Source organism: Haliotis rufescens, unplaced genomic scaffold (assembly GCF_023055435.1).
Source record: "Haliotis rufescens isolate VD_foot unplaced genomic scaffold, xgHalRufe1.0.p SCAF_4, whole genome shotgun sequence".
NCBI classification, from domain to species: domain Eukaryota; kingdom Metazoa; phylum Mollusca; class Gastropoda; order Lepetellida; family Haliotidae; genus Haliotis; species Haliotis rufescens.
In genome coordinates this window covers 62,217,984-62,240,924 of record NW_025964112.1, presented here as the reverse complement: position 1 = coordinate 62,240,924, position 22,941 = coordinate 62,217,984, and the positions used below count along the sequence as shown (strand labels likewise).

Sequence of the window (22,941 nt, the reverse complement as noted above, 5' to 3'; positions counted from 1 at the left end):
CCTCTCATTAGCTGTGGTAACCATATATCTGTGCTGCTCCCTATAAAGGATTTTCCTTTTGACTAATCGCTACACAGAACTACAGGCTGTTCCATAGCGCTTTCCCAATAGATTCCCGATTCGCACACATACTGAACATATGAACATACCGCACGAACATACCGCACTGACAACCCTGCCATAATGTACACGAATCGTAATCCTGCGAAAACTCAACACAATACTCTTCCTAAAACGTGTACCTTCAAATATGTGTACTTCTGCTTTCCATAAATCCACTTATCGGGTTAGAATCATCGAGAGGGTACGGATTTTTGGCCATCATCACTGAGCACTTTGCAGATACAAAAATCTTTACTTGCTCAATTTCAAATTCGATAAGTAAACAAATTGCTGCAGAATCTAAATATATTTTAGTACTCAAGTGTCTCTGAAAGTGAATCAAGTTGCATTTCTTGTTAGATCATGGTGTATGCACTTCGACAACGCACGTAAGTGGGATGCAGATTTGGATCGGGGATGTATTGGGAAAACACAATGAGACAGCCCTTAGCTCTGTGTAGAGACAAGTGATTATCAAAATCATTAATAGGGAGCAGCACCTAGATACAGCTTCCTTGTCACCTGTGAATGCAATGGGCCACAATGCATTGTAGTGCAACTTCTACCAATAATTCAAGCCACGGACTGCTTTCAGAAAAAAGAGTGTCACTTGGTCCTCCGACCAATGAATGTCCAGGTCACATCAGATGAAAATAAGCATGAAATACTCATATCCCCCACCAGTGGTATGTTAGACTCATAGTCTCTCTCCACAAACACTGATTACTACGCTGCTAGCTGACTGGTACCTTTAGCCTTCTCAGTAGGGCGGTTGTACTATGAAAAGATCACTGGGAGCAGTATTAACCATTGGATACATTGGGGTTTTCCATTTGTTTTGATGGAATAAGAAAAAATATGAAAGATAAAAAAACTTGACCCTTAATTTCAGCCAATCACATAATTTATTATTTCTAGTTGAAAACATGGTGCATAAGCTCTAACAAACATAGGCTTGATTCAGGACACAAAGAAGCAGAACCACCTTAAGAATGACCTTTCAATGAAGGTGACCTTGACCTCCTATGAATGTGTATTTGACCCTCAATGAAGGTCACTTCGATGCCCCTCTGTATTTGGCCCCACCCCAAGCAAGACACGTTCCAAGTTTCATTTAACTATAGTAAATCCTACTGGAGTTAGATGGTAAATCCCTATTTACAAGTATCGATCAGATGCACACAAAGCAATAAAATATCGATTCTTACCTTAAAACGTTTGCTTTAATAATTGTTTCACCAAACAATTATTTGTAGTGAAAATTACTGGTGAAAATGTAAATATATTCATCTACTGCCCCATATTTGACACTGCCAACTTTAAATAATCAGTGTGCTAGGCATTTGGCCATCTTGTCTATGACAAAGATGGCTTACAAACCACAGATAAGAGCACGTTCAAGTATCGTTATATGTATTGGATCATAAGTATGGTATCTTGATACTTATCAGATGGCACAGTTGGTGTAGCATCCCACCCCTACTCAATGGCAGGGTTCACAAAAACAACAGCTTAGGGCTATATTGACTTCTGAGTTGTACACGGACCTAAGTTAATAGTGACTCAGGTTAGAGTGTCGCCACTACATCACATAGCAGCCTTATGTATTTACAGGTGATGAAAGAACGTAAGGCACACAAGCCTGTTGAGTACTGACAATGGAGAGGAAATTGATAAATTTGTTTTGTTAAGCTTATTTCCTTTACAACTATTAAATTCTCTAAAAGAGTTTTAAGCTTATAGCAGGAATACAAAAAGGAAGAGAGAATAGTGAACGTAGAACAGATGTTTGAGAAACACATTTCAGAGTGAGATTTATTGCCCTTTTTGCACCAGTTCTACTTTTCATATTAACGAAAGTGTAAGCCAATCTATTCCTGTCCAAATCATTCAACATTCTTGACATGTTGCTAAAAGCATGTGGTTGACCAGGTTCAATATGCTGTGTACGTTCTGGTGTGAAGTAGCTTGGTGCAACAAGGAAGGGCCAAATCCCACCCTGACAATTGTACTACCATTACTTCTTCAGGTGAAGCTTCTGACAGCAGACCTTCTCTCTGAGCACTGAAACATACACAACCACCCGTGATCAGAACAAAGTATAATCAGAGTGAGTGAAATGGGTTTAATGCCACTTTGAACAGTATTCCCGTTATATTCCAGCATGTAAGCTTAATGTGGGAGGAAAGCCCGAAGTGACGTTTACCACTTTGGTGAAACACACAAGCAAGGGTATGGTGCTGACAAACCTAGAAACATAATCGGGCGAACTTCGAACCCACGATCATAGAATTCTGACGCTTCAGACAACTTAGTCGCCTGTGCCCCCTCAATAATCAGAAAATCATCAAGCTGTTATCATCTTACAAAAAAATATTCAGCTGTATTAATGTCATAAATGTTACAACCCTTACAGGAAGAAAGCACCTTAGTATCACTTTGTCAGAAGATTGGGATCGAGTTCAAAGACCTAAACAGTAGCGTCTGTACTTACCATGTGACGTGGAAGTATGTTCTACACATGCCAGCATCACAGCTAATACACACTCCAGTCCGGCAAAACCGTGCATCTTCACACAGTGCACACTCCTGCAATAACACAAGGTTGGTCAACAATTCACACAACTTAATGCCGTCTTCATCACAGTTTTTCAACTCTGTGAACCTTACATGTGCTGTGAGCAGTATAACTGAGTATCACCTGGTTTCTTGTGATACGATTCATAACACAATACAGACTGATGATACAACTGGTATCACGATACACATCAAATAGTAAGAAATACTGAAATCACTAAAATACAGCTCTAAAACCTCTTTCTACATACATGTACATTAATGTATTGACATCTCAAAATCTCTGACAAAGAAAACCACAAGAACAAAACAGGTTTAAATGAAGGGATGGTTATTAAATGTAACAGTTAGTCACCGCGTCCTCAGCCACAAGGCCCACTTGCACAAAGCGATCTTAGCGCTAAGATGATCGTAACTCATATACTTTAACATAGGCTTACAATAGTCGTAGCCCTAAGATCGCTTTGCGCAAGTGGGCCCAGGTCCTTGTGTTCTGCCAAGCTTACAGGTGGCGCTGTGCTACTTCTGCCATTATGGGAGGTAACTCTATTAGTTCCTGTTTCAATTAATAGCGTATCACGATCTCACAAACTGATGATTCAAGTATCTGGTGTACCTAAGTATTGATGATATCATTACAGCCCTAGTGAGCACATATAATACAAGACCTAAAAATATTTCATATTTCCTTGAGGAAATGAAGTTGATTTGGTTCAATATTCTCCTAAAATGTCCTCTCACCCTTGCTCCCCATCGCACATAGGGCATCTCAAACAGTGTAACGGGACTGAGCTTGTCAACATCTCCGAACGCCACACCAGGGGTATACAAAGCACACACAAGGTGTACCCATCTACAACAGAAAATAGTAAGTCAATGAGAAGGGAATTACCCTGCTTGGAACAGTTCTATCATGGCATTTCAGATTAAACTTACGCAATCTCATTAAAATCAGATCTTAGTTCTCGCTAGCGGTAGCGAGAACTAAGATCTGATTTTAATGAGATTGAAACTTACGCAGCTCAAAGACATTGAAAACTTTGCTGAAACAAGGTATGGTAAAAATCAGGTCGAATCAGGTAATAACACAGCCAGGACCCAGTCTGCACAGCTAATTGAAGTGTTGACCACAGGGCATCCTATGACTTGCTTTAGAAATGAATGGATATCCCCAATTAATAACAATTTTTAACAGAAGTCGTCCTTACTTGCCAGCATCTGTTTCCTTGTATATACCACCAAAGTTGGGACACAGTTCGCAGTGCTGTTGACAGAAAACATGGCCTTGAAAGATAATATTCACAGTTAATCATTCAAAATGGGTGCTCATGTAGTTCAAAGTCAGAACACCGAGTCACTGCTTTATGCCAGTATTACATCCACTTCATCGTTCAACCTGAGCATGAAAGTCAAGGGGTCCTTGTCAAAACCTTCGTTAAAAGTCTAGACATGGGGGTCCCTAGATTCAAATACAATAAGAGGAAACCTTAAGGACATCAGGAATCTTCCTAATCTCAAATACTGCTCTTTTACACATCTGCAACTCTTATCAGTCTTAAAAGACAAACACAATATTTATCAGGTCTCTTAGGTTTAGGTGTTTTAGATATCTTTGAAAATTATCCCAGTTTGCTTTTCATGCCATGAAAAAACATGACCATCTATCATTGTCAGCTTCCTAGAAAAGCAAATTTTGAAAAGTGATATGATCACAGGAGATATTTTCCATTTATTAATTAAATTGTTCTAAATGTAGGGTAAGTAATGCATCTGTTGCAGACATTGATCACATACAGGTTTCACTCCAGCCTTGCAAGCATCACAGAACCAGGGCTCCGTGCTCGCAGACGACTCCGTGCTGGCGGCAGACTGACTCTCACTGATACCATAGCAACCTGGAATATACAACACTTAATTACAACCATCCTATGTTAGACAGTGAGCAGTGTAAAATTTACAATAAATTGTAAATTAATATATACTTATTCTATCTCACACTATGCATTTCTCCTTATACTTCGATGTGGTGTGGAAACGTCCTCGAACAAAGTTTCCAGCTTCAAAAAGCAACTAACCCCAACACATCCCATACGTCACTATAGTAACCACTGTAATCATTGTGCACGCACCATTGCAATCCTGTGCGATGCGACCCCTTGCGATATAATCACCTAACATTCCCTGCACCCTCATTCTCTACAGGCTGGTGTAACTGTGATGCAGGGATGCTTGGGTGGTTGAAAGCTAAGGATATTTTGTATGCTTGAGCACAGCATAATTCACTCATTTAGATATCATAAATTGTATTGCAGAGCGTTGTTATACAGGCAGGCATTGTTGCAGTCCTCTACGGAAATTAAACTGCTTTCTTTCAGTTCAGGGACTAAGTCCAAACTATGAAAAAGAAAAATTTGGAGGAATCATAAGTAGCAAAAGGCACTATATGGTCAAAGTGTGTACCAAGTTTCATGAAGATATGTGTAATAATTTTTGAGTTCTGCTCAAGAAATGAAACCTGCTTCCACTCAGTCCAAATTTTTTTAAAATATATAAAACATAAAAGAGCAAAAGGCACATCTACACCACATGGTGAGTGTGTGTACCAAGTTTTTTAAAGTTATCTCGGAAATGCCAACTTTGTAAAAACCATCTTGAATGTAACTTTCGAAGTCCTGGTCCTCTAGTGTTGGTTGTTTTGTTGTTTAACCCCGCACTCAGCAATATTCCAGCTATTTGACTGCGGTCTGTAAATAATAATCTAGTCTGGACCAGACAATCCAGTGATTGATATTATGAGCATCAATCCTTGCAATGTGGGATCGATGACATGCATCAACCATGTCAGCAAGCCTGACCACCCGATCCCGTTAGTCGCCTTTTACAACAAGCATAGTCGCGTTTTACAGCAAGCATGGTTTGCTGAAGATCTATTCTACCCCGGACCTTTACAGGTCCGAAGATAAGGTACGGAGGATGATATTGAGAGGGCGAAAGCCAGAGCCAGAGGGCGAAACCGAAATGACTAGTCTGAGTCTGCAAGTCTGACTCCGAGGGTATGGTCGAGGAAGTAAGACCAAGGCAAGAGGGTATCAGCAATGTAAGACTGAGGAGCGAAGACAGATGCATTGTCCGACTGGATCATGACTTGAGACGATTGGAGAAGATCTGTCCAATGACTGATGGCGAGAATGACAGCTTTGAATTCCAGATTGTTGATGTGTAACTTTCTGTCATCTTCTGACCAAAGCCCTGCTGTCTGTCGATCTTAAAGGTGAGTTCCCCAACCATCTGTAGAGGCGTCGACCCAAGAGTTGGTAATTCGGTGTAAATGGCAGCAAGAAGATTTCATCGTAAACATTCGACTCCTGAAGCCGAAGTAGTAGCGACAGGAGCCAAATCTTGCTCTTGTAATTGGCCTCTTGGAGAGAGGGCCTGAGGAAGCACTGTATTGGTCACAGATGTAACTGACCATGTCGAGTGAGGACTTGTGCCGATGTTAAAGTCCCAGGAGTTCTTGCCATTTCTTATCGGTAGCACACATTGTACAGGAAACTTTGTTCTAGTTTCCACACCAGGATTGAATAATAAGGAGGAATGCATAGTGTGAGCATGGTGAGATAGGATAAGTTATAAAAATATGATAAATTCTACCTAGAATAAGTAAAGGTACTACATTACCATCATTACAGCATTTCCTCGCTATTGTGCAGTTCTATATAGTGTTAAGTTGGTAATAGTCAGTATTGCACGGCTTCCCAAATTTATGTACATATTGGATAAACTTTGGGTACACTGACACAATTGTATTGTTGTTTATTGTTCATTTGTACATTTGTAACAAACAAATAAATGAGGGAAATATCTTTACACTATGAATCATAAAAAACTACCACCCAGTATATTCTAATCTTTTTTTCGAAATCTGATATGCAGTTGTGCGGGGTAAGGCGAGGCTATAGAGGCATAGATCGTGTTAGGTAGCCCCAGCCTGTACTGTTGTGGTGGTCATCTACAACTCTACTTCAGATTTTAACACTCATCAACTATTCAGCCCCCAAAGGAAGCATTGTAGCAAGGGATCGCTGTATGTCTGTCTGGTGCGAGAAAATCATGACAGACAATGAACCATCTGTCAAACTGTACCCACTTCTAGTTCCACTCCACCCTTCTTATAATAAATCAATATGTTCATTGAAATCTCTATAGGGATCTGGTGGGAAGACCTCATGGTCAAGGTGATCAGTAGGGCTGGGACAAGTCCAAATTTACTACCCGTGTACCTGACCCCCTATTACCCCGCCCTATCCAGGTACCCGACCCCCTATTACCCCACCCTACCCGGGTATCCACTGTAGGTCTCAAGAGTTGGGAACACAAAGTCTAGTTTAACTGTAGCCCGGGCAAAAACTGTTTAGATACATGTATGAAACCAGAGACCATATAGATATATGGTCTCTTATGAAACGATCAAATCATGCGTACACTGAAGTTGACTAAAGCTTTATCTATAATGTGTAATGTGTGCATCGTCAGAAAGAAATGCGAACATTAGCGACTTGTTGTGCAACCACTGAGCTTTAGTGAGTTTTTATCATTAAACAATATGTCACGTGACTAACCACGGGTCCCGGTAGTAGTGTGGGTTGCCTAATCAGGGCCCACCCGACCCAAATACCCGAGTTACCCGTCCCAGCCCTAGTGATCAGCAAGGAATATTGTATTATTAGGATGCTGCTGTCCATCTAACATTACCTTCATGCACAGACACACCGCAGTTGTCACATTCAACTATTTCATCATCGTCAGCACTGAAAAATAAAGAATCTCCTTTAGCCATCTTGCTTCTCATCCTAATACTTTCAATAATCATATCAGAAAAATAAATGACATTCAGAAAGTAGAAAAGTGACTATTAGTGCAATGCTATTTTTATCATGTCAACAGACATGAGGAAGGAGAATTGTACTACAAGTAAACCTTAAAATGAGGCATCAACATGGCACTAAACATGCTAAAGTCAATGTTGTATTTCGAAAAGACAATCTTTGTGTTCCAAATGAAGAGTTGTTCAAAAATTCAAAAATGAAAAACTGTAATAATCAAGAGCACACGTTTGCTTTGTGTGAAACGCCTCAGTTTTCTCATATGCAGTTTCTTCTAGTGCCTTGTATTAAAATGCTGGAGGTTCTTGTTGAACGTAAGGTGTTTTAATAAATACACTTGACATCTTTTAAGACTCGATTCCATGCATAAACCTTTCCTGAAAAATCAATAAACAGGTATACACTTTGAAGAAACTGTCAGTTCCCATTATTATATACCTAAAAGCCCCCATGGACTTCACAAAGCAGTTACAATTAGAGCACTCTCAATAATGTATCATTTGTTCAGACAACCATCCAGAATACTTACTTTGTATCTGACAGACAAACACAACATATGAGGACTTTAATGTGGCCATGGTTGACTTTTAGCTGTGTTTCAGAGACAGGTGGAAGCTGAAATGAAGCATGCATTGGCTGTAAGCGACAGTAAAATATCTATGGACAGCCATCACCGCGAGGCAAGGGAGTTAACCATTTTAAATGTCCAGTTTCCACCAAACGAGGCTGGATATCATGGAATTATATTTTGGCTGGACTAACGAGTGTTTGCATAGTCAAATCAAATTGATTTGGGTCAATTGCAGGATTAGCAGAACATGTGTTCCATCAACTTGGCATCAACAGATATTTTCCAAATTTGTTCATCTTTTTAATCAAGGTGCTCACATGATATGATGCACTTTGCGAAGTAAGACCTGTTTTATTCCAAAAACGATCTTGATTATAGATCAGATCCTCTTCTCTGTGCGCCGTCATTTTGTTTGAAGTAAATACAAGTGATATCAGAGGTGGAATCTGATTGGTAAATAGGAGGGATACAAGAATTGACATAACTTGTAATAGCCACTGGTGGCGCTACGATCGAGACTAGAATTCCAGTCTAGAGTCAGCAAGGGTGAAAACTGGGCATTTACAGTCAGTTAACTCCCTTACCTTGGGAAGATGGCTCTGAATAGGATGGGAACACAAACGCCAACAGGAGCCGAGCCAAAAACAATAAATCTCCACTCCCTTCATGGAGGCGACATAAATAGAAATGCATGTACTTTCTATTCAAATACTTTTCAGAAAACTATTACAAATAGACCATGGACGGAGGCATGGCCACCACAGGATAAATCTACAAGGATATACTCACTACCAAAACTGTACATAAAAGATCAATAACATACCCAGGAAAACTTTACCTTTTCAATTATGTTTACCAAACAGAGATGTGGATAAAATATTCATCTTTAACAGAAACAACATAATTTCTTCAGTGTCATTTGAACAAATGGATAAAATCTTGCACATATAAATCCCTCAATTTTTTAACATGCAGCAAAGTTTCTTTGATGTTGTTATAATAGTTCTTTGAATCACACAATGAAGTTACCTTGGTTACAGTGTACTGATGTCATACTTATAGAAGGCTGTGTTTGCATCATGCAATTGATGCTTGAAATTAAACTATGTGTGATTGACAGCATGACATATTTCATGACAATGTAGAAACTTACCTTGGCCTCTGGCAACTTCAATTTAACAACTGTGTCTACTACAGCCTTTTTCTGCTTATCCTTCTTCTTTGGAACATAATCCTCATCCTCATCTTCATCATAATCACCGAAAAAATTGAAGGCTGGCTCCTCACGTGAACTGTCTGCATCTTCATCATTGTCACTAGAGCTCTCATCATTACTCTCATCATTGCTGTCATCACCATTATCATCATCATCGTCATCATTTCCTTCTGAGGATTCTGCCTCCCCTTCTGCTGCTGCTTCTTCCTCCTCCTCTTCTTCAGCGTTTTCGGCTTCGGATGCTGCTTCTTTGGATTCACTGGACTCCTTGGATCCCTTATCACTTTCTTCCTCCCCACTGTCACTGTTGTGACCCTCTGGAAATAACATGCTGTTGTTAGACTGGAATATGTTTGTTTGTTTGTTGTTTAACGCTGCACTCAGCAATATTCCAGCTATATGACGACGGTCTGTAAAATAATCGAGTCTGGACCAGACAATCCAGTGATTGATATCATGAGCATCGATCGACGCAATTGGGATCGATGACATGTATCAACCAAGTCAGCAAGCCTGACCACCCGATCCTGTTAGTCGCCTTTTACAACAAGCATAGTCGCCTTTTAAGGCAAATGTAGGTTGCTGAAGACCTATTCTACCCCGGAATCTTCACAGGTCAGACTGGAAAATGACCCTGATGACACAACATTGATATCTTGGTCAAGGCTGTTTATCTGGGTATATATATGACAAGACATGTTAGCAGCACTCCCAACCAGATTAATGTCTAACCATTATTCCCCAGGCAACTTAAACTATCACATAAACTATCACATATAAAACTACAGTCAAGTCTCGTTAATCCGACATCGTTGGTTGCACATGATTGTGTCGGATTAACGAGTATGTCAGATTAACGAAATTAAGTGATTTGTGATTGAAAATCGGACGTCTTCACGATAGATAATAACGGTGTGTACCTTGTAATGAAATCATTAAAAACGAAATATTAATATTGTTATGTTGTTTATTCATTCATTCCTTAATCTATAATTAATGACTGTGCAAAAATAATAATAATAGTAGCACGGGATGGGGTGTTGTCCAGCAGCAATACCACGTGGCGTTGCTCCAATTGCATTTGCCGATCCAAGATCAGTAGCCAGGCTTTGAATATTAATGAAGTCATCCATGCTTTCTTGTTTACATACCAGTCGACCATGGTGAGTCGACCATGTTTTATATACCTGTTCGTATTCGGCTTCATGCACATTTATCTGGCTTCAATTTGTAAACTACATTTGTATAGCTTTGTACATACAGGTTTGAATAGCTTTTCCTTTTAATCTCTGCAGCCAGTGCGTGTCAAAACACGGGGTTGTGCACTCGCGGTCAGATGACCACGGAGTACGCTGATCACTGTGTCGGATTAACGAGACTGATTAATTAGTGATTTCGGCAATTCGTTGCAAATTAGGTGTGTCGGAGTCCGAGTGCGAGAATGTCGGATTAACGGGACTAAATAGCACTGAATCAATCGGTTCCCATCATTTGTGTCGGATAAAGCCGAGTGTCGGATTAACGAGACTTGACTGTACTTACCAGTTATATATGGCAACATCGAATGCGATCACTCACTTGAATGGAGTCTCGCTCTCGCGAGATCTCGTTATGTTAATGAACTAACCTTTAACATTCAACTGTGTTATTACTACAGTTGACTGATGATACTTCATCATGACTGCATTGAAACACAGTACTCACCTGTTATTACAACTTACAAACCATTAAAATTAATTTGTTATGTTTAACAGTTCACATTACTGGTAGGAATTGTACATCATAAATCAGGCAATCTTTGATCATTTTGAGAAAATATGACAATTTCTACTACATGTTCACATATACTTTCCATTGGTATTTTATTTCCCACCAAATAACATGAACGCTCTGTAGCTAAACTGAATAGTTTGTAAATGATTGACAAGATGTCATGGGACAATGGTTATGAAAGGGTCAAATACAAATCTGGCATATATGTTCACCTTCATACACACTGATATTGAATAGATACGTGTACACTGTATGCACAACAAATTACACATACCACATGTTTACCACGTGTCAACTCAAACAGTGCAAAAATTCACACAAACTTTTACGCTCAATTCAACCAAATAGACACCTCACATGTATGCTTCATTTGGTAATATTTACATTATAAAGTGTCCAGTTATTGACACTATTTTCAAGGTTACTTGAAGTGTAATGACATTGACCTTCAATGTAAGCCAATCATATGTATGAAAAATCCACCTTGGTTGTAGAGACCACCTTCAAGTACGCAGTATCTGGCATGTAAAACAAACACGCATTTATAAAAAATCTGCAGTATACCCTAGTGTTATATGAGCTATTACAACTGATCTTTCTGGACCGAAAAGAATTTTGCCATACTCAGACTTCAGTTTAGTTGCTTAAGTGCATCCATGCAAATCCATGAACAAACAAAATATATCATCTACAACGGCAAGAATATAAAACTTGCAACAACTCATCACATGGTCATAATCTTTTAAAAAAGTTTCTACTCTCTGCCTTCTGGTTTTTTGAGGAAATTCCCAAACATATTCCCTCCGATTTATTGAGTACATGTAGTTCAAACTGAGTGCCCATGGTAGACAAATTGGGAAACAATCATTGTTTTGTTGAAAACGGGAATCTTTCTTAAAAAATTTATTTCCCAAATTCAGAGGTATGTTAACAATGCATTCAATACACTAATGTATTATATCGTCTTCTACTTTATTGTCCTGCTATCAGTGAAATACTAGTGTTCAACGTTAGTTCATAAATATTGAGATCTCGCAAGAGTGAGACTCCATTGCATTCGATGTCACCACATAACTGGTAAGTAATGTTCTATGTGATAGTATATGTGACGTAAGGGAGGTAGGTTGCTGGGCAGGATGACGGTTAGATGTTGGTCTGGTTGAGAGTGCTGCTGTGGGTGCGCGTACATGTCTTGTTATCAAATATATAACCAGTTGGTCTTTGTAGCTTGTGAAAACTCATAATGATAAACTTGTATCTCACAGGATGCATGGGATTTTATGAGCTGAATGTTGGAGCTAATGTAACTGCTTTCTATTCCCATTAGAAATGTAAATCCTAACCTTTATGGGCGTTTAATTCAAAATCACTGTCTTCTTCACTATCATCAAGACCACCAAAATCTACTTGTATCAGATGTTTTTGAACAGGCTTTACTCGTCTCTTCTTTGGATCTCGGGAAACTGAAAAACAAGACAAGACATTTAACGAACTTGTATAAATCACAATTCATAGTACATAGATCACTGCAGAAGAGCATAATAATGTAAATGATCGTACTGGTTTCATATCTTTCTACCAATTATTAAATATAAAAGTTGCGTTAAATCATACTGGGATGTATGTAAATATAAGGGGTGCCTGAAAAGTTCTGAGCCCAACTACAAAGGATGTATTGCACACTCTTAACGGTATGCATGTATGAAGCACAATACATTCCATGTTTACAGGCTGCCTGCATACAACCAGGGAGCATATCTCTACAGACATCCAAAATGACTAGTACTCTCTGCTGATGAAAACGGCCAAAATTGGCTACCACGAAGTATCTCCAGCAGAAAGGGCTAACTACAACAGCCATTCATGTGGAGATTGTGTCAACTTTAGGGGATGATGCTCCTTCCTTTGCCACTCTAAAGGTGAGCAGCAGAATTCAAGAGGGGAAGAAAAAGCCTCAAAGTCAAAGATTTTGAATATCAGTAAGACCTTCAACTGCTACCAAGAGGAAAGTGTTGTTGAAATACATGATATGATTATGGATGTCGATGATTCACAACATCTTACATAGCCAATATAGTTGGTATCTCACATGGGAGAGATAAGAACATTCTGAGGAGGGAACTGGGCATTACAAAGATTTCAGCATGCATGGTTCCTAGGTTTCCGATCAGAAACACTTCAGGTTCATCATCTCTTTCATCATTTTGAAGCAGACCCAGCTGATTGTGTTAAGCGATTTGTAACCATGGATGAGTCTTAGGTTCATCGCCATCAGCCAGAGTGGAAACATCTTACGTCTCATCCTTCGAAGAAGACAAAGTCTGTTCCATCATATAACGTTATAATGCCAATATTATGTTGATCTGCTTAGGCAACTGTGTGAGAATATCAAGGCTAAACATTGTGGAAAAATCAATAATAGTGTTTTGTTCCACAAGGACAGATGTTTGTTGTCACCATTTCAGCAATACATGACTGTGGCTCTGAACTCACTGACCATACTCCATATTCACCAGACCTGTGAAAATCCAGGTATAGACAATATGTCTTCAGCAACCCATGCTTGCTGTAAGAGGCGACCATGCTTGTCTTAAGAGGTGACTGATGTGATCGAATGGTCAGGCTCGCTGACCATTTGTGTAGATTGATGCTCATGATGTCAGTCAAGTGTGTTGACCTCAGATGGGATTATTTTGAAAAATACTTAGCCACCAACTCCATCAATGCAGTCCATAGTTAGTCTTAGAACTTTTAGAAGCCACTCTCGTATATGTCCAACAAGGCCTGTAACACTGTGGTTAATTGTGACCAACTCTTTCATTCTGAACCAAAAAATCATTAAACTAAAAGTATGCCACAATGAGAAAAGAGTGTAAAACTGGTTGACAAATATTCTCATCTGATCAACTATACTCATGCCAGTGATGTGTGAACTGAAGGATGGATGGGTTCCTGAGGCAATTACATGTCATCTCTCGGATTCAAGTTCTAAACCACTTTCAGAAATATTGGTATGAACTAAAAAAAAAACCTTGTCAGATAATTTCCACAAAATAGTGTAGACTTTATTTTTGTCCATTCGAAACTGGACTATTGTGTTTACATTCGTTTAAAAAAATACAGAAATCGGTTATGCTGATCCACGGACGTATATACGTCTTTGGCTGATCCCAATGAACATGGAGAACATGGCTGATTAGAAAGTTCATCTGACGTGACCTACATTGGAGCGTTGATAGTCTTACCGGAGGGTTGTCAGATCTTGACAGATCTTGAGCATGTTGAGATAGGTATTGAATCGGAGAAAACTACTCTACCGCACTTAGCAATATTCCAACTAGATATTATTAATAGAGACTGGGCCAGTCAGACCATAATAGCACGAGAGGTATCGATATCGACGGAGTGTTGCGCCACATAAATAACTACATCGCAAATCGTAACCACTAGATCGGCATCCTCATTTCGCTTGGCTCTCACGACAAACATGGGAATTTGGAGACCGTATCTGCAGACATTATGTGACCAAACTCAATGCAATATCACATACACATAGTCTTGTATAAAAAGCTGACACTTGGATCAACACCGTCAATGCCGAGATCATCATCCATCTTTTCAATATTATTAACTGAAATAGTTTAGATGCAGAAAATCAATTGCTGTAATAAATGCCAAATGACAACAACGCGCCGAAAATCGGAAGTGGTTTTCCTGATCAGCGACACCTAGCGGATTTGATGGTTCTCTGTTTAATATGCGAGAACTATTTTTGCGATGTACAAACTCTCTATAATACAGAACCCAGTTGCTCGTGTTAACTAGTCCTGCTTTATGACTACGCTGCTACTCAAAGCTTATTTGAATATTGTTAGGGAGCCCAGTGTCAAAACCTGTCTAGTTTTTTTTTAAAAATAAACAAGAGATAATTTTAAGAAACTTTAAGAAATATGTATATAAGATCTTTGGTTGTTATGTTAGAAAAAAACAACGTTCATTTGTCTATCGATATGCGGAGACGTTTGACTGGGGTTCTGTCTACCTAAACAAGTAATCTAAAGGCGCTAAGCTTGTGGTGCGCACCAGCAGTGGAACCGGTTTAAGCGGAGGTCAGTGTTACAAAACAACTGGTTACATTGTTCGCTCGCGCAGCGCCCATAGCTGTTTTACATTACTAGTTTAGATCGACAGAAACCCAGTCAAGGCTATTACACTAAGGGAGCATATTTTCTTAACAACTAATGTATATGGCATTTCCAAGACCAACAATGAATGTTCTAAGAACTCACCGTCCACCAAACAGGTATTATTTAATATTTTGAAGAAGGTTTCCTTGTCGGAAATTGTCACACCTGTGTTATGGAGGTTGGAATGATGATTGTAATGCCAAACACACAAATTGGGTAATCTCCAAGGAAATTAATGATAAATAAGGCATGAGGAAGAGAATTTATGGATTTCTTTATTATGAGGAACACAACGTTTCGGAGTATATACTTACTCCTCCATCAGATGAATTAATGCTACGAAGCAGAGAACATAAACATGTAATAAGTGAACAAACATGGAAACTTAACAAGGGAAGCTGATAGGTGATTGGCAATGCACAAGAGGAAGCCAACAACAGTTAATTAGCGTTTATATGCGAGAGCAATGGACAAATGGAGACCAGGACTTAAATTATCACTGATTCGTAATAGGCAATTGGCAAACAGGAGGCAGGGGGTACATTGCCACTGATGGGTAATAGCAAGGGACAAATGGAAGCCGACTGGATAATTAGTACAGACAATAATCAAATCATAAGTCCCAAGCACTGGGTAGATAAGTTTCCTGGTCAAATGCCATTCAAATTAGCCCCTGAGTCAGCTACTATCACAATGCTCGGTGGTACATGGGCCGATATTGTAAACTGTGATGAAGATGAAAACTGAAGAGTGAGTGAGTGAGTGTGTATGGTTTTACGCCGCTTTTAGCAATATTCCTGCAATATCACGGCGGGGGACACCAGAAATGGGCTTCACACATTGTACCCATGTCGGGAATCGAACCCGGGTCTTCGGCGTGACGAGCGAACGCTTTAACCACTAGGCTACCCGACCGCCCCTAAAACTGAAGAACTGTATATATGTGAATGTATGTAGTTATCTGTGAACAACTGGAAAACAGGAAATAATATGTAAATACATCAAATAATATGTAACAAATAACATAAATCAGATATACTACCACATAAATCGTTCATATCGTTATTAGCAATAGAGGTGACGTTTTCGCCCGTCACATAGTAGCCGTTTTCGCCAATTGCGGTGCCGTTTTCGCCAGAGAAATCGGGGCCGTTTTGCTGAGGTGCCGTTTTAGCCTGCACCCCTGACACCTAGCCACTGAAAAATATATACTCTCGATAGAAACAAAAAAACCTCCATTTAAATTGAAAATGGGCCGCAATAACATAGGAGATTCAGAACCTGTGGAAAATTCCGACGTGCTACATAATACATATAGATCTATATCATTACAGCAAGGGCTTGAAGGGTAGGACAAATACTGTTCAGGGACTGGGAGAGAGATTATCACTAGTGATGCAAGCAGGCGAATACAATAATATTCAACATGTGTTTTTACTTTGTATTTTGTGATTCAGCTGACGAAAAGAGACATCGATTACATTTCTTTTCTTTAAAATAAGGGGCGGTGGGGTAGCCTAGTAGTTAAAGTGTCGGTTCGTCACGCCGAAGACCCGGGTTCGATTCCCCACATGGATACAATGTGTGAAGCCCATTTTCAGCTACTGCACAGTGACATACTGGACATCTTCTTATGCCGTGCTAACCGGGGCGTGTACAACATGATGACCAGATCGTCAACTCTCTGAGAGATTCTGAATGTGGTGATAAAACAAATCGCCTTCAAGCAGAAGAAAGTTCCAACACATTGTGTTTGTATGAATAGCGTATTAAAAAATCAGATTTTATAGTTCAAAAGTTTTATTACCATATGGCAGGGGTGCCATACTATTCAGATCCTCCAATAATGTTTTGCTTTATTTCTTTGCTGCAATAACCGCTCATCGACGGACGCCCATTTCATTGTCCATCCACATGGCATGAGTTGCGACCATAGTAGCATACACTGACATCCGCCATCTTTCAGTCTGCTCGAAGGGTCAAAGCTGAGGCGGCATTAACCATGAAGGGGTTGACAATGTCCAGTTTGAAGGCGCATCCATCGGTGAGAAACATTTTTGGGGATTCGTCTGTCTTAGAAATCATTTATTCGTAATATTTGCTCTTGTTGTATGCCTCCCCGCGCATATTTTGTCTATTATCTACATGCCCTTGAAATCGTGTACTGAGATCCCTTGTGGTCGTTAATTCTGTAAAATGGAACGATAATATTCGATAATTCATTCTAATATGAAAAAGAGAAACTCTACAAATAGTTGTTGTTTAATGACGCATTTAGAAATATTACAGCTACATGATAACGGTCCTTTAGTAATCGAATCTGGACCAGACAATCAAGTGATTGACATATTGACATCAATCTACTAGAAGTCAGCGAATCTAACCACCCGATCCCGTCAGTCTCCCCATAGTATAAGCATGGGTTGCAAGCTAAATACCAATTCTAAACAATATCTTCAATATATAAATGAAATGGAGAATGTTGATATTCATTCATAGTAGGTCATTTAGGCCTAGGCATGGTTTTTTGGAGCACCTTTAGAATACAGTACCACAACTTCTCGTGGGGACGATCTCTACCGTAGGTCACATGTCTCAAAGACAAGCAACCAGCTTTTGTGAGAATCCATCGGACGCGAACTCGCGACCTAGCCCGATAGCTAACCGACTGAGCTACGTCCACACTGTGAAACAAAGTGCAAATTTACCTAGTCATGCCTACGATGTTACAGAACTGAACGAAAAGGGTGGAATAGGTGACGGACACTTACGAAGGTTACGGGTAGGCATGGTGTCTCGTGACTTTAGTCTATGGACACTTACGAATGATCCCGATGCCATTTGGCAACTCGTCCCATTCCATAATCTACAAGATACCGAGTTGTGAGGAATGAGCCGATATGGCGCGAACTGAAACCGGCTCTAGGCGTGAATGACATGCTATTTAATAATTCGTCAGGTTGATTTTGTGACAGAAAAGTGTGGTAGGGAACTCGATGACCCCTGACGTCACAGGGCATTGTTTCGCCGGTGTGACTGGCAACAAAATACCACAAATTACGTCATAGGGTATTGTCACGTGTTTGAAAAGTTTGTGGTACTGTATTCTAAAGGTAGGCCAGGGTTTTTTTTATGATATTTGTAAAATATTTGGAAATAGATGGTTAAATGTCAAGATATTTTTCATGTGTATCCTCGAGTTATTTGTTTTTGAACGCTGCCCAATCTCTGGTTATTGTATGAATGAATGCACATAAATTTATGATGCCACAGGGTCTGTGACTTTCTCCACTAATCACCTTTATTCCATGTCTTGTAATTTTTTATGATCTATTACTAGAAGCATTATCTTGTACTCGTCCATATACAATATTTCCTGAAGATCATGCCATACCATACCAAACTATACAAGTTCGGACTAGTAGACTATATAAAGTGTTTGGCACAGACTGTGTCAAATATATGGTTTTATGAGCAACTTTGCTTGAGTGCTAATAATGTGAACGAAAAGACAAACATAAACGTTCGATAGGTTATTGCGTTCACAACTGATATTAAATTATTGATGTTAATGATGTTGATAACATTTTCTGTGTTAATTTACAGTTGATCCCCCTGTTTGTTGCCACCGCTGTTGGAGCTGCTGGTGCATTCTATTACACCATGAGACTGGCCACCAGAAACCCAGATGTATGGTAAGAAATATTTTCTCTGTACTGTTGATACATCAGATGGAAAACAAAACAAATATTGATGAAATATTCAGAGGTTGCAACATATGAAGTGTATCATTAAGTCATGGAGAAATCATGAAAATCTGTTGATTCCACTACAGAATCAACAGGTTCGAGTGATTTCTCTCACTTAAATAAACTGTTATGGTTGGTGTATAAATTCCGTATCAGACACCTATCCGCAATGTTTGTTTGATGCAACTATTAAAGCGACACACAGTAGCATCTATTTGAAAAAGAGGGAGATAAAGCTCAAAATAAGCAGGAAAAATTACCCCACTTGCTTTTGTATGGTTTAATATGATTAAACCTTGTAATTGAATATCAAAACAATACATTTAATGTAAATAATTGGCCATCAACACAAAAAAAGTACTGAAAAATAGAAGTTCCATAATGGCGTGTGAGAACCTCATTAGTGACAACCGTTGGGAGTCACATTTCAGCTAACACATTGTATTTGGTATCTACTTTTGTAATTAAACATTACATTTACTTATGAAAGCATTTATTTCAAAACATTGATTTGAAGGCAAGCCCCCCAAACACCCTGTTATTTTCGTGAGGCAACAAAAATGGCACCTTAAAAACTTAGATCCCGTTACTAAGTTAATAAGCACGTCCACACCCTTACCAAAATGGCGGAAGGTGTCCGGTATGCTGCATTCTTTCCATATATTCTGTATCATTTTGCATAATGACCTTAATTGCATCAATTTTACTTGTTAAAATGAATATTCAGAGTCTCCAGTGAATTCCTGGCTCAACTGCCACAACAATAGCGTGACATCAAGGGTTTAAGCAATGTTAGTACAGGCTTCCAGCAAGGATGAGTTAGTCTCGTTCGTATGATGTCTCAGTATTCCATATTGAGAATATGATTACAAAAAGACAGCTGAGCTGGAAATGAATGCAGTTTTCAAAATCTTATATCTTGGGACCCCTTTTTTCATCTGTGTTTATTGTCTGAGAAATGCTTATCCCCAGTTTTGAGGAATGGCTGAAAGATTTTCTTAGTACCAGTTATGTGTAAGCGTGTTTGTATATTATAGGATGTATATCATAGGATCATCTATTATTAAAAGGATTTTGCACCAGTCCTATTGTCCTTGCACCAGTCCTATTGTCCTTGCCAAACTGCCCAATAGTTAAGTTATCATAAGGACCAGTAGAAATTTGCCATTATTTAATCATTAAGGGCTTCAAACGCTGTAGCCAATATGTATAGGAAAGAATATAATCCACAAGCGAAGTACCACCAGCCGAATACGCAAAGTGTACAAGTTGCCAGATGTGTATTGACATTGAATGATACTCACATTTTGACATTGTTGTAACTGAATACTGTCAAACCTGTCTTCCTTGATACTGCTCAGGTATTAACATTATCCTTTTTGTGTTAAGCTGGGACAGGAAGAACAACCCCCAACCCTGGCAGCGATATGAAGGCAAGCAGTACAAGGTAAGCGAAGTCAACAAAGTCTCAAATAGTATCTCAGTAATGTCCAACCTCAACTTAGTGCATGTTATATTGTTTTTTTAATTAACCTTTTATTTTAGTTTTTGCACTGTAGAAAAGCAAATTTATTGAAAAGCCTGAACAAAAATCCAAATAACAGTTTGATATTACATTCTGTGTGTGATATGTCTTGTTTCATTGAATCACTGCATTTTCTTTCAGTTTTACTCCCCAATAAGAGACTACAGCAAGGAGACCTACCCAAAAGAAAGACCAAGTCTTGACTAGTATAATTGCCTGAATGTGTTTTGTGTGTTTGTATAAAAGAATAGCATCATTTGGTCAGCTCCGTAATTCTACAGAAATCTCATTATTGAACGCAAATTGCTTTCTCTAGTTGTAATCTCAGAAATGATAAATCTCAGATACATTATTTGTTTGAAACTGTTGCAATTTCATTGTCTGGATGGAGCGAAAGCTTCTTCAGATGATGGAGTCACTGAGACTCGTCCAACGCACAAATTGGATATCTCCACAAACACTATTAAGTTATTCATGGTTTAAAGGCGGAGTTTCGAATTCGAAGACTTGTACATATTGTTCATGTACAACATGAGCTAGAAAATAAAATATTTGAAAAAAGTTTTTAGTTTTACTTTATTCAGGGTGCAGGAGTCCGAACAGGACAAGATGAAACAAGAGGATGAAATCACATATATTTCCCCCACCCTTTTAAATGTTTGTTAATTAATACAGCACTCTATTCAAGCTACATTAAGGCAGCCCCAAAAACCTTAACGCTATCATGTCTGGACCAGACAATCCAGTATGATGAGCAATGTCACAAGCAACCACAAGGTGACCAAGCATGACTGCCCATGGGTCAGCCACACCATGTGGGGAAACCCTCCCAGAGTTAGAAATTAACACTAGCCAGGGGCTATTACATATTCCTGCAGGCTAGTACAAATTTCCAAATGTCCCCATTGTTTTAACTTTACAAGGGCATTTTATCTTTACCTGGGCAAGTAAAGCGTTTCAGTTTCATTCTGTTACTGTCTCCATGTAGGTTTCAGACATTGCATCTTCAGGTCATCCTTTGTGTCACTGCTGTCTGCTTTAATTCAGCAGCCCATGTCTTAAAAGTTAAACATGAAGGGAAGTCATCCCAAAGCAACATTTTTGATATCTTCATTAATTTCCTTTGGTGACGAACCCAGTTTATGCAGGTACTTCATAACTTCTCTGGACCTGTGAAGATACGGGTTAGAATAGGTCTTCAGCAACCCATGCTTGTCATAAGAGGTGACTAAAGGGGTCAGGCTCGCTGACTTGGTTGATGTATGTCATCGTATCCAAATTGCGTGGATCGATGCGCATGATGTCGATCACTGGATTGTCTGGTTCAGACCCCATTATTTACAGACCAGTGTCATAGCTGGACTATTGCTGAGAGCAGCGTTAAAAACAAACTGATTTCTCGAAAACAGATGCAGATTAGTTTGCAACGTGGTGATATGTATTGGAAGAGATGACATTCTCCATACACACACACACACACACACACACACACACAAAGCTGACATGCCGTGACATAATGGTATACTGCTCAAAGTCAAATTAAACCAAACTCACTCTCACACCTACAGTTACCCAAACTGGTTTAGTGGATAGAGCGTCTTATACAAATACAACAGTCCGGTTGCATGACATCGTGTCCCAATTGTGTGGATCGATGCTCATTATGTCAGTCACTGGATTGTCTGGTCCAGACTCAATTATTTACAGACCGCCGTCATATAGCTGGAATATTGCTGAGTGTGGCGTTAAACAACGAAAGAACGAACAAACAAAGCACACGTACATGTTGCTATAAAAGAGCATTAATCTTGAAACCCTTTTTTCACCTCACATCACATTACAGAAGCAATATTTTCAGACTACAAACTTTTAGATTTACCCTCGCCAGCAGCCAGATCACAAAGTCCCCTCATTGTAGGCAGCTCATGACGACCTCTGCGGGATGTTGGGCGCGGCAAGGAATCCCAGGTCAATTTTTCCTATTATTTAGCTGTTTTTGCATGTATCATTATGAAATAAGCTTTTTGCCATTATTTGCTTTTTGATCCAACTACAACCTTTGACTTTCACATAACCCCGTTTCTTGTGTTGCTGCATCATCTGCCGTAATACTACACTGTCTATGAAAGTAAAACTAAGATATGGTGTCTCTTACATTTGCTCACAGATTTCAGATCTGAAATTAAAACATATGTCACTACATACATTTAGAAACCCATTAATGACCAGCGTTTTTGCAAACTGTATAGACATTTGGTGTATGTGGAGTTACTAGTGGGGCCTAACATATATGTAACGTCATTTGCGATAGACGTGTTTAATTTTGATCTTGATTCGACCTTTGCTGCTTTACAGCGT

General features: G+C 39.2%; 2 protein-coding genes across 8 annotated transcripts in view; one reads left to right on the top strand and one right to left on the bottom strand.

Annotated features, from left to right (window-relative positions):
* The window catches only part of LOC124116779 (PHD finger protein 14-like), a 28,171-nt gene extending 13,316 nt beyond the window's left edge, over nucleotides 1–14,855 (bottom strand). For 4 of the 7 annotated variants that reach the window (XM_046478283.2, XM_046478285.2, XM_046478286.2 and 1 more), the window contains exons 1-10: nucleotides 14,673–14,854; nucleotides 12,466–12,585; nucleotides 9,287–9,666; nucleotides 8,092–8,177; nucleotides 7,432–7,487; nucleotides 4,474–4,574; nucleotides 3,888–3,943; nucleotides 3,421–3,532; nucleotides 2,597–2,691; nucleotides 2,118–2,166 (exon numbers count right to left, since the gene is read on the bottom strand). In XM_046478283.2, coding sequence (XP_046334239.2) covers nucleotides 2,118–2,166; nucleotides 2,597–2,691; nucleotides 3,421–3,532; nucleotides 3,888–3,943; nucleotides 4,474–4,574; nucleotides 7,432–7,487; nucleotides 8,092–8,177; nucleotides 9,287–9,666; nucleotides 12,466–12,585; nucleotides 14,673–14,736 — 1,119 coding nt within the window. In that variant the 5' untranslated portion in view covers nucleotides 14,737–14,854. Of the gene's footprint in view, nucleotides 1–2,117; nucleotides 2,167–2,596; nucleotides 2,692–3,420; nucleotides 3,533–3,887; nucleotides 3,944–4,473; nucleotides 4,575–7,431; nucleotides 7,488–8,091; nucleotides 8,178–9,286; nucleotides 9,667–12,465; nucleotides 12,586–14,672 lie in introns of all 7 variants that reach the window. The other 3 variants (XM_046478289.2, XM_046478284.2, XM_046478287.2) reach the window with 3 other exon arrangements.
* Nucleotides 14,856–17,201: 2,346 nt separating this feature from the next.
* LOC124116781 (cytochrome c oxidase subunit NDUFA4-like) lies at nucleotides 17,202–20,982 on the top strand. The gene is made up of 4 exons (XM_046478290.2): nucleotides 17,202–17,353; nucleotides 18,916–19,004; nucleotides 20,448–20,505; nucleotides 20,725–20,982. The coding sequence occupies exons 1-4, from the start codon at nucleotides 17,312–17,314 to the stop codon at nucleotides 20,788–20,790; spliced, it is 255 nt and encodes an 84-aa protein (XP_046334246.1). The 5' UTR covers nucleotides 17,202–17,311; the 3' UTR covers nucleotides 20,791–20,982.
* Nucleotides 20,983–22,941: the final 1,959 nt, after the last annotated feature.